The 12,851-nt window shown below is 49.0% G+C and overlaps 1 protein-coding gene across 1 annotated transcript in view; it reads right to left on the reverse strand.

The window, feature by feature from the left end:
* The window catches only part of dennd4b (DENN domain containing 4B), a 53,419-nt gene that overhangs the window by 35,401 nt on the left and 5,167 nt on the right, over positions 1-12,851 (reverse strand). The window contains exon 2 of the mRNA XM_088905574.1: positions 927-1,244. Within this exon, the coding sequence (XP_088761700.1) occupies positions 927-1,222 (296 nt within the window). The 5' untranslated portion in view covers positions 1,223-1,244. The remainder of the gene's footprint in view (positions 1-926; positions 1,245-12,851) is intronic.

Genomic DNA, 12,851 nt, shown 5'->3' on the forward strand with positions numbered 1-12,851 from the left:
GCCAACAGAGCTCTCTGGTCATTTACCACCACAACACGGAGAACAACAGTTTGCTTATAATGTTAGTCAGCTACTGTCCTGTGAAAAGTAGGCAGCCTAGAGCAATGAAGTCTAGTTTACATTCCAAAGGGCACCAAGACCTTGTACTGCTGTGTGACACTGTACCATGGCCTCCCCCCATAGGGGGCAGGGACTGCGGACACAGCGAGGTCACGGGCACCATCTCTATGAGCTTCCGGGAAGCAAATTTCACTGCTTCACAGTGCCCAGCCTCCACAGCGAGGAGATTACACCATTACAGCACAGTCCTCTGGCCCGCTCTGCCTGAAAACTCCCAGAAGCTTTCCCATAGTGTCCCTTTCTGGAATACTGAGCCCCGAACTTTAAAAACCAGAGACTGACACAAAGCACACTGGGGGCAGTGCAGGAGCAGCCTGAATCCAGACATCGCAATCTGTTGCACAATGTCGTTTCCTGCCCAACAGCAGCCAGTTGACCGCCAATTACAATTAATGAGTAACTGAATCATTTCATTAAGGAGCCTGCTGGGTAGACATTCAATTAAGAAACGTGTTGGGCATCCAGTCATTCACAGACTGGAGACTACAGATGGCAGGAAGTGCCTCTGTCAAGTGCGACAATGAACTTTCCACTGCTGTGGTCAAGACAGTTAACCAGATTGGCACAAAAAAGGCACAGCATAGATAGATAGATAAGACTTTATTGATCCCGAAGGGAAATCGATTCTGGGAGTTTACAGGCAGAGCAGGCCAGAGGACTATGCATCAGGCCTGTGACTTATTGCTGCAACGGTATAATGAATCAATCTCAAACATCTGATTGGTTCGCTCTGCAATTCCGAAGCGAGTCTGGATCAGATTTTGCCCCTGCAGTGCCCCGGTGCCAGGCTGTGCCCCCCCACTCACCCCAGTTCCAGGATGGGCGCCTTGTCGTGCCCTCTCTTGTAGCAGAGGAACATGTGGGGGTTGTTGATGAAGCCGGCGCTGAGCTCGGCCGGATGCCCGCCCTGGGTCTTCTCGATGCAGGTGAAGCCCTCGGGCACTTCCTCGCCCAGCGCGCGGGCGATCACCGCCAGCTCGGTCACGGGCAGCACGGGGCGGGACGCCCGCTGCTGCCCCTCCTCGTCCAGGGGGGCTGAGCTGCCCGTCAGCCCCGCCACCACGAAATAGTCCACCAACTGCGGGCATTTCTCCTCTGTCATGCCTCCTGTGTGCCCGCTGCTCCTGCAACACAGGAAAGGGGCACTGAAAAGGGACACCCTCCGCACCGCGGCAAACGGCATCACTGCCCTGTCCTGGTCCTGGAGGGCCTGGCTGCCAGCAGGTTGGTATTCCAGCTCCCTCCTGGATCAGCCGGAGCACTTCCCACTATCTCCACCTCCGCGGGACCTAGAAAACCCGGGTCCACCCCCCACCCGGACCAGGACTCAGACTGGACGGCTCTGATTGAGGCGAGGGGCTGAGAGACGGGTGGCGGACTGAGATCCCAAGAGCTCTCCCCTGACCCGAGTGTGTGTGACAGGAGCAGAACCTGTGCTGGTTTCTGGAAGGAGGAAACAGCAAGTACGGAGCTGGCCTGGGTCATAAAACCACACCGCTCTGAGGAAACCAGGCCAGAGCCCTCCAGAGTACAGGCACGAGGGTTCGGTGCAGAGGACTGCTGTGAAAAGCGAAATTCACACACAACCAAGTCCACCCCTATACTGACATACTGTAGAATATACTACAGTACTGTATTTAGGGCGGAGTGGTGGTTCTGTGGCTCAGGATCTGCGCCTGTGGAAGGTTGCCGGTTCAAATCCCACAGCCGGCAGAGGAATCCTACTCCGTTGGGCCCCTGAGCAAGGCCCTGAACCCCAGCTGCTCCAGGGGCGCTGTACAATGGCTGACCCTGCGCTCTGATCCCCAGCTTCTCTCCCTGTCTGTGTGTCTCATGGAGAGCAAGCTGGGGTATGCAAAAAGACAAATTCCTAATGCAAGAAATTGTAAAGGGTTAATAAAGTGCTGTTATATAGCTTGCAAGGGTGAGATGTAAGTAACCGTCCCTTATGTGATAATTAAATCACTAATGCACTGGCTTTAAGTTCATTTAAATAACACTGACTAAAAGAAACAACAGTGAACCCTGTTAAGGGTTAACAGTTAGGCCCTCTAGAGCTGTTTCACTGTTCTGTACACTCCTGGCAGGCCAGGATTCCTCAAGGTCTCTCGAGTGGAGGTGTAACTCCTGTGTCCTACGTGTGATTAGCAACATGAAACGAATAGGGTCTAAGCTGATTAGGGTCTTGGTTAACTGCCCAAGGCTGACCTAACAGCCTAACGTTCTGACCTTGTTTATATGGTAAGAAACTGCTACTGACCAATCCTAACTGTTTGTTTCTGTATGAAAGTTTCGCTCATCTTCAAGAATAAAAGCTGTCATTCAGGAAAGTGAGCGAGAGACGAGGTTAACCTCTCAACTTCATCTGTCCTCGTTTCTTCATTGCAATACCAAAAATCTCCGACTTGATTCACCGGGTGGTTTACTGAGAAAAGGGTCTAACAGCAGTCATCACTAACTTACAGCAATCCGCTGAAATTTACAACAAGAATCTCTCCTCCGCCTCCGCGGTTATCACGCCACGCAGGAATGAAAAGGGCGATAAATCACAGAACCAGAAGCGCGTGCCAGGGTCCAGAAACGAGCCCGGTTTGAGATGCAGATGCTGGGAGTGTGTACTTGGGCAAGGGGCAGCGATAGGCTCGCTCACTGGCACGAGTCGTCTCGTAACCCTCGAATGCTGCACCACAGATCTGAAAACTGTGCTTAAGCTTCGGTTCGGCTTTCATCCTACTTTGCTCTTCATTAGTCCAAAAACCCATCAGCCAGACCGAATCGCTGTACTACTACACAGTATTTTCACTGCTATTTATCTCACACACACAAAAACCTCAAGAGTTCATTTCTCCTCTTTGTTTCACAGCAACATCTCCAGTCCCAGTTCTGGAGGACTGGGAAGTTGGTAGGTTTTCTCTCAATTCTTCAACTAAATCCGTTAAGTACTTGCTTAGCGGGTAGAATTTAACAGCATTTCAGACACTTAAGCCCTGCAGGACCAAAAACTGCTTTCCAAGAGGATCTGAGGAACACTCCTGAAGTTCCAGCACAGTTAAGAGTCACTGTCAAGACTAGATGTAAGCTAGCATCTTTATAATTAATCATAGCCTCACATTCAGCTCTGCTTTCTCCAACTCCCAGTTGCAACCAGCTCATTTTATACGACTGTTCCACTTTTTCACAGCTCCACTGTCTCCTCCCCCATATTCACCTCTCCACGCCAAGAGGAAAACAAAATCTAGACAGCTCTGAAGACAGCCCAGCCATTCTGTTTTGACTACAACGTTCATATATTGAGCGCACAGGAACTGACTCTACTGCCCATAACCATGGGCTAAAGCCAAAGCAGGAAGCGCTCTCCAGCATCACGCTTCCTCTCTGCGCGCTCATCAAGAACTTCCCAAGGAAACAATAGGGCAGGCAGAATGGTTCCCCTGGGGAGAACCCACAGAAACAAACAATAGACTGAGGAGGAAGTAAACACAGACCCCTGCCATGTCAAACAGTGGAAACTGTGTAGTCTTTTCCACAAATCTCCAGAACAGAGCTGCCAATGATGTAAACATTCTGTCTGCTAGTGAAAGGGGGTGGGCTCACATTCACCTCTTGATATAATGCATACCTGGACTTTCTTGTCACATTTAAGAGGATTTGATTGTTTCCCTGATTTATAAATGGAAGCATGGGACCGCCACTTGGAAAGCTACAGATGCTAGCTCTTCCTGAGAGGACCCACTGCGTCACACAGCATGCGGCTAGAGTGACCACGTGTCCGTCCCTGTCCAGCATCTCGAGTATCCCACGCAGGTAGGACCAGGGGGCACACGGGTGGCAGGCTGATACTTCCCGGCTACAAGCCGCGGTGCTCGTGTCCCGTGCCACCATAAGGAACCGTCTGTGAATCCTCCCATTGGATTTTTCTCATAAGTCATGTGTGCAACCAATGGGGCTGGGCGAGACATGCAGGACATCACCACTGACAGACAGCTTAGCGGCTCACAGCGTAGGAACACGACAGGAAGTCACCCAGGGGGATTATGGGAGATGTAGTTCTCAGAGGTAGTGCAAGCTACCATACCAGCTAGGTTACACGCACAAGAATAAAGCTCTACTATAGTCCACTAGTTCTGCATACAGACCAGCACTGCAGTTGGCACTTGGTTGCTTTGCTGACTATCGTCTACTTTCTGAATGGGTGGTTGCATCCTTACACAATTCAAAACATAAATTGTTTAATGCAGAAGGCAGATTTTTTGGAACGTCCATCAGATTAAACCATTTGGGGGCCCTGACAACCTTTAACTTATTCAAACTCTTCAGGGAAATGCAGTTAGTATTATATGAATATTTTAACCTGAATTCTTTAAGGCCTGATCATGCCAGATCTGATGCATGAAGTAAACCAGCCAGCAGCTCTGTCACCCTGCAGCTCCCAGCTGCCAGCCCACTGGAGCTCAGCAGGTGTGAGCCTGGCCAGTACCTGGATGGGAGACTCCTGGGAAAAACTAAGGTTGCTGCTGGAAGAGGTGTTAGTGGGCCAGCAGGGGGCGCTCACCCTGCGGTCTATGTGGGTCCTAATGCCCCAGTATAGTGATGGGGACACTGTACTGTAGAAAGGTGCTGTACTTCGAATATTTGAGGATTTTTCATTTTAGCCACCTTATTTGGCAGCGTTGCCTCCCAGCGACCTCTGCACTGCACAAGCAGGAGACGCTGCTGCTTCCACCAGGAGCTGCCCCTCTCGGGCCCCGTCAAGGGGGGCCTCCTGGGTGAAGCCCGTCCCAAATTTACTGCCATGGGCTGGAACCTCCGACGTCAATATCATCCAGCTCCTTGACTGGCTGTGCCACGCAGAAGCTGCTTTTGATGGGTCATGGGATACCTACATTCTCGTCTTTCCCCTTCTGTCTTAAGAAAATAATGATGGAACAAGCAATAATAATAATAATAATAATAATAATAATAATAATAATAACTCCTCACACTTCTATAGCACTTTTCTGGACACTCCACTCAAAGCGCTTTACAGGTCATGGGGATCCCCCTCCACCACCACCAGTGTGTATCCCCCACCTGGATGATGCGCGTCCGCTCCCCACACACCAGCTCTCAGTGGGGAGGAGAGCAGAGTGATGAAGCCAGTTCAGAAACGGGGGTTATTAGGAGGCCATGACTGGTAAAGGCCAGGGGGGGAATTCAGTTGTGCAGGGAGATACTAAGGTGTTGCCTCACATCTCCGCTAGCAATCCATCCAAAAAACAGCAGCCAGTGATCTGGGTCTTAAAGCATTGTGTCACACAGACCAGTGCTACTGTAACTCAGAGCCAACAGAGCACTCAGACTGGAGGATCCGTGGAGAAACAGGGATCTGAGGACATGGGCATTAGTTAAGCACGTTTCTCTTAGGGAATTCTGTCCTGATCTGCGTCCGTAGCCAGGGTGGTAGGATCGCGTGTTGCTGGGTGAACGGCAGCTCTATGCTCGTGCAGAAAGCAGAGGATGAGACTGGGGTTACACCCCTACTCTTTTCGAGAAACGCCCTGGGATTTTAAATGACCGCAGAGAGTCAGGACCTCTGCAAAATACAAGACCCCGCCTCAACACTGCTGCTCACCACAGAGAGCGAGTCCGCCTGCCCCCAGCTTCTCTGAGAATTTCCATTCTTCTGTTCGGCGCATCTTGCACAGCAGCCGAGCTCGCTCTCTGCTCGTCTCTGCCTACGGGCTCAGTTTCCTGTTTTCTCTCTGCCTGCCTGTTTCCTGCGAGGCGGTCTGACCTCCAGTGAAAGAAAGCACAGAGCGCGAGAGCAACCAAGCGTTACTCAGATCCTAAAAATACCTGTCACAACATTTCGGACAGCAGAGGACCATCGATGCTCAACGTTTCTTTGCAAACGTTGGCACAGCTGTCACAGAAGAGGAACTGAATGATGATCCCAGACTGCCAATAGCGGGACACTGCTGAATGCCATTTTCAGAGGGATCTAGGAAAAAAACAGGTTAATGGGAGCTCATGGATACTCAGATTCTGCACAAACAGGTCTGAGATTTGATTTGTCTAATCTACTCGGCCCTACTCCCCAACTCGCAACCTTTGCTCCTCTAATTCTGGTCTCCTAACTGTCCCCCGAGCCCGTCTACACTCTGTGGGTGACAGGGCCTTCTCCTGTTACACCCCCAAGCTCTGGAACTCTCTCCCCAAGGATATCAGAGAGTCACCTTCTCTAAACTCCTTCAAATCCAGACTCACAGCCTTCTTCTTTAGAAGAGCCTTAACTGAACTGGTTCTGTTCTTTACCCCTCTGCTCCTGCTGTATTCAGTACCACCATCCACTGTCTCCACTGCATATTCTCGTGTTTATCTTGTGCATTTTTTGTTGTTTATTGTGTATTTTTTAGTTTTTTTTTAAATTGTTGTTGTTGCTGTTGTCATTCTGTAAAGCGCTTTGAGAAGCCACCTTTAAAGGCGCTATATAAAATAAAGTTTTTTTCTTATTTTTTTATAATCTGTCTCGTGGTACTAACCAGGCTCAGAAATTAGGGATCATTTTAAAGTAAAAGCAAAAAGATTACAGCAACCTTATTACAGACTCAGCACACTCTAGAAGAAACTGGTGGAAGAAATCTATCCATTTTTAACCACTTCTTTTCATATAGGGTCATGGGGGAGCAGAGCCTATCCCAGCAAGCAACGGGCACAGGGCGGGGTACACCCTGGATGGGACGCCAGTCCATCGCAGCCCAGACACAAATACAGACGCACACTCACACCAGGGCCAGTTTCCCCAGATGCCAGTTAACCTCCCAGCATGTCTCTGGGCAGGGAGAAAACCCTGCGCACCTGGAAGAAACCCACGAGAACAAGGAAAGAACATGCAAACTCCACACAGACAGCACTCCAGGTCTGGAATTGAACCCAGGGCTCCAGCGCTCCGAGGCAGCAGCGTTTCAGAATCATCAGCTCTAAATTCACAAACCTACACACAGGAGGATCCGAAGTCCACACTATGAGCCACATCTGAACCAGGACAGCATGTTAACCTGAACAGTCTGGTGCTCCAACCATGCAGACAAGTGAAAAAAACCAAGATTCAAGCTCCCGCCCAGAAATAAAGCCTGTTACCTTTCCCAAGTCGAGTTTTTAACATTCATTAAGCCACTACTACCGCAACATTAAACCCAGGTCCCTACATGCAACCCCTCTGACTTCTCATGGGCTCTCAAATGGATTTTGTTTTTAAAATTCTCCCGATACAGCAAGAGAAGCAGGCGTCCCTTTTCAAAAAAGGAGCTATGGGTTTTTGGAACAAACCACCCAACCACACTGTGGAGACCAATGAGGTAGTAAGCGACCAAACCAGAAGAATGTGGCAAAATACCTTTTCCGGCTCGATCTCCCAGTCGTGGAGAGCACGTTATGAGCTTTGTTAATTCAGGTTGACTTTCTGATTGCCTCCTGCGTTGCGTGCCCCTGCCTACACTAGATCCCATTTTGAATAGGAGCAACAGATGAATAATCAGCTCATCAACGATGCAGTGTGCTGGACTGCAAGGCCTGGGCTTTGTTTGGTTGGATCTTCCCTAAACACACACACACAAGCCTTTCATACATCTTGAGATCGAGCCAAAGAAAAGTTCCATGCTGGTTAACATGAAAAGGGTACTTTCCCAACAGCTGCAAGTTCTTGTTATTAATATCGCACTTGTTTCAGATCCTGTTGAGGACTTTGTCTTCCCCTGCAGCACGTCTGCCTTGCTGCTTTGCAACAGATGAGCCGAGGGAAAGGAAACGAAATGGGGAAGTATTTCTGTGGCGCACACTCTGGCCCGTGTAATCCTTTGACATCAGGCTCTGCAGGCATTGTGCAACAGCGATTTCATTCCCCTTCCCCCATTCATTTTTTTTTTTAACATGTTTGCTATTTGAGGCTGCTGTAATTCCCAGGCAACAATTACAGAAGAACATGATGTAAGCCTCACATGCCAGTAACTGCGCTGTATTGTGACTCAAAGCAGGTTGGGGCCTGACAAGCTCTGCTTTAGAGCGGAACAGGGTTCACAGCGTGTCATCAGCCTGGAACGATGACATCATGACCTGCTTTCTTCCTTTGTCAATTCTCCAGTGACCAAGGCTTGAACCTGCAGTGGCACCGATGCTAGCTTCTGGTGTCAGAGCCGGTAGGCGAGTCAAAGACACCGGTTTGAAGACGAGCACAAAAATGCACCAAAACAAAGGGAACCTTCAAGGAGCTGTTCTGCTCCTAAGGGTCATCTCCTTCAGCTTGGTGGCTGCTAGTTCAAATCTAAGCTGTGCCACTTGCCTGTTAGTTTTCCCCGTCCTGGCGATGAAGCACAACTCTCTTTTTAAACAATTAGACAGTTATTAATCAATCACAGTACTGGGTCACTTAAAAGTTAAAGCTTCTTCAACATAACGTTTTCAAGCCACATTAGGACCTTAAAACTCCAAAACCTGCAGAAGGTGGGTAACTGCTAAACCAAATTAATACATTATTTTCCCTACTCGCACCTAAAGCCTTCATCAGCATGGGCAATTTCCGAAATACGAGTTATTTCAAAATATAAAAGTGGTAGCTGGAGCTGGACTTGAATTTCTGTTACGGTCAAGACAGGACGGGTCTAAGTCACTGGGCTGTCCACATTCGATCAAAATGCCAACGTCCTGCCTATCGTTAGTTAGAAACTCAGTAGGAGGCTGAAGCCCTCAGTTCTGCAAAATGCGCAATAAGGAGTGTCAGATGGATTTTGAATTCAGCAGTGAGTAAGTGAGCTGAATTACACAAGAAAGCGGTTCTGTTTGGGAAACTTCTTAATATCACGTTTGCTGACAGTATCTGCTGTGATGCCTCATCAGAAGTTTTGTTTTGTTTTGGGGGGAGGGGGAAATTGGTCGGCATGGCAACTGCCTATCTATATTAACATGCACAGATGGAGAACTACAAGCATAGCACAACAGCCAAAACCACAGAAACAAAGACATGACTTAACGGGAAAGGGACACAAGTAACTGTCTTATGAAAGGTCACACTGCGAGTTTCACCTTCTCCTCTGCTCTCAAGAGAGGAAGCAGCTGAGCAGCGGGGCTCTGCAAGCAGCAGTACTGTCAGACCGTCATGGCGAAGGCCTGTGGTTGCCTAGCAACACATTCCGGAAACCTGTCACTCCTTTCAAGCTCTAACCGGTGAAAAAACACTGCAGCGGTTTGTACAGTACTGAGGCAAATATGGAAGAGCTGACCAGAATCCACGCTACTGGAGCTGCGTTAGGTACATGTGAAACTACAAGAAAGCTAAGCTTCAAGGCTTAAGGACTGCCGATGTTCCTCAATAATGCTTTGCATTTTACAAACCCCCATCCATTCCCTAGCTGCTCCAGCCCATACTGGCATGCAGGGCAGGAGAAGACTATCCCAGCAAGCAATGGGCACAAGGCAGGGTACACCCTGGACAGGGCACCAGTTCATCACGGGGCACACACAACCTCACACCATTGCCAACTTCACAGAAGCCAATTAAGAATAATAATTCCTCATACTTCTATAGCGCTGTTCTGGACACTCCACTCAAAGCGCTTTACAGGTCATGGGGATCCCCTCCACCACCACCACCAGTGTGTATCCCCCACCTGGATGATGCACCAGTACACTCAACACACACCAGCTCTCAGTGGGGAGGAGAGCAGAGTGATGAAGCCAGTTCAGAGATTATTAGGAGGCCATGACTGGTAAAGGCCAGGAGGAAATTTGGCCAGGATGCCAGGGTAACACCCCTACTCTTTTCGAGAAACACCCTGGGATTTTTAACGACCACCTTCTGAGCTCCAGTGGGGCTGCCAGCTGGGAGCTGCAGGGTGACATGGCTGCTTAACCCATCAGCATGTCTTCAGACTACGGGAGGAAACCGGAGCACCTGGAGGACACTCATACCACCACAGAGGGAACATCCAAACTCCACACAGACAGCACCGCAACACTGCAGGGCAGCAATGCTAAACACCGTGCCACTGTGCCACCCTCATTTCACAACCACAGAGTAAAACATGCTGAAAACAGAGAGAAGATTCAGGCTCTGGGCAGCGATCAGACTCCATGTGGCAGTGAAGGAATCTCGCGATAGAGCTGTCCAGTCCTGGCCCTGACCCTGCTCCTGGCAGGCCGGAGTGTTTTCATCCCACAGCACCTCAGAACAGGCTCAGCCAGCTCTTTACTGGTTTAACTGGTCCACCTTGACAGCTTCTTCAGGGGCTGGTGCTTTGAGGATATCTAGAAAACGTGCAGAAACCCCAGCCCTGCTAGACCAGGACTGGACAGCTCTATCCTAGAGTCACAAACACAGTTCCAGCACGATGCCTGGGATGTGTATCTGCTTATTTTCCGCATCTGTTGCAGGGAAAGGACAAAACTCAATAAAAACCAAAGCTTCTCCAAAATATTTCACGTGAGCGTGTATACAAACTCCATTTGAGATAATGTATGAGTAAGCTTACAATAAGTTGAGTGTCAGCTCATAAATCCTGTTAATACACTGTACGTTTCCGAGCCACCTTGTCATTTCTGGAAAAAGTTCTCTTTAAAACCTTGAAGAAGGCACTTTTTAGTTTATTATTATAATGCATGAAAAGCGACAGTGTGCATTTTTTAATAGGCACTGCTGTGAATGGGGGCATTCTACTGAGACTGATTACAGATGGGCAGGAGAGTGGGGGTGGGGGGGGGGCATTTTGCCAAGGATATATGCCAACCCCCAGGCCTGGCACCAAGTGGTGCTCAGCACTGCAGAGCTGCCACTCTCGCAGGTTCTCTCGTCAGAACCACAGGGAAATGCCCAGCTGGTACCAGTGTCATCAACGTTGTGCAGAGAAGAGCACAGGGAGAATCATGGGGCAGCTGCATGAGGAACAGACCCAGCAAAAACTGAGGCATCGTGAAGGAACAGCCAACAAGACCATCAGATATCGTACGGGCAGGGCGCGTGCTCGCAAAACGCGTCCGCAAATTACACCAGCGCAGCTTGGGCAAGAGAGCCACAGACAGAAGAGTGACAAAGGCAGGGACGCTGAAGGTGGAAAATGCTGGGTTTTAAATATTTCGGGTCTTTTAAGGAAGGATTTTGTCTGAAGGTCTCCATCTATGTATAGATTCAATCCAGTACCTACAGTAGCCTCCAGAGGTATTCAGGCTCTTGAGGGGATATTCCACTTTTGGTGCGGAAATTGAGGGAAAACAGCAGGGCTAATCGATCTCAAAAACCCACCGGTCCAAAATAAACTCTGGGACTAAAGTTTAAACATCTCTGCAAAATGAAAGGAAGCCTCCTGTAACCTTTGAGAGCACCAATCCTGTGAGGCTTTTATTGATTAAGCATGCAATCTGTTCAATCAGATGGCTGAAGGCTCCCAGATGATCTCCGAACAGTTTCATTTATCAATCAGCTTGATTTGAGCACAATGGTTTTTCTCCACATCTTTAGAAAGTGGTGTTTTAATGGTGACATTCAACACCTGCTGGAGTGAGGCTCTCCAGGGCTGGAGATTCCTGCTTTAGGACGCAGCAGTAATGACACATCCAGGCAGCTCGCAGTCCGACTTTTGACTGTTCCTGATGCCGAACGTCTCCAGCTCCTTCAGATAACACAGCGCGCACTTGTGAATGGTGTTTCTGAGCTCCTACCACAAACTCCCTGCCCGACCCAGGTCTGGAGACCGAGATTCAACTTGATGATGAACACCAGCCACACAGGGGACGTTTTCTGATTTAATTTGCGGTCACTATGGCTGTGAGGGCTGACAGACTCACAGCATCGGACTGTCCCCATGATGACACAGTGACATGACTTCACTATTCAGCCTGCCTTAAAACCCAGCGGCAATCAATGTGATCTCCACCAGTTTCTATACACGTTTGGAAGCTTGGTGAGGCTCCTATCCAGCTGTAAACTAAATTTACAATATTTTCCATACATGCTTCTTTCAATAATGTACACGCGAGTTACAAGGGACGCTCCTATAAAAACAGAGACTCTACGATGTCAACAGCCTCTGAAAGGCACCTTGGTTTCAGACAACAGTGAGTTACTGACCTGAACTGCGTGCATTATTCACACGCTTGTGCTTCAAGGCCAAGCACAGGACCAGGGGTCTGTTTGTGAAGCCCTCGCACGTGCAAAGCCAACTTATTCTGCTGTGGCCCCCCGTACCATCACTGATGAGGTGGGTCAGTCACTGTAGCTGGCAATGCCGTTTGCGACAATGTCAAAGTCCATTTGAACAGCATGCACAAGCGATCTCCTTTGCTTTTGGACACTGGTTGGAGATGAAGGTTCTAACCTGCATATCAAGCTCCACGTGGTTTGGAGACCATCACAAAAGATCAGTACTGTGGAAATTAAGATCCAGTACGTTCAGGACTCAAAACAATACACTTCTGTACGCAAAGAGTGGCAGGTGTCTGGAACAACTTCCCTCTCCATGCATCTGTAGCCGATCTCCTGTGATACTTCAAGGACTGGCTAGCAAGCAAGGTGACTGAATTCCCTCCTGTCATTTGTAGCGTTTCCTTTTATCTAACTTGTGGTGAAACTGCAACTTTATAACGAGAAAGTTGCCATTTTGGAATTAATCCAATAAAGAGCAGCCAGGTACATTCCTGGGCTGAGCAGGACTCTGACTAACTCTGACAGGGTACATGAGCTACTGTACATCTTTCTCCTCTTGAAT

Source organism: Atractosteus spatula, chromosome 25 (assembly GCF_055471065.1).
Source record: "Atractosteus spatula isolate fAtrSpa1 chromosome 25, fAtrSpa1.hap1, whole genome shotgun sequence".
Taxonomy (NCBI): Eukaryota; Metazoa; Chordata; class Actinopteri; order Semionotiformes; family Lepisosteidae; genus Atractosteus; species Atractosteus spatula.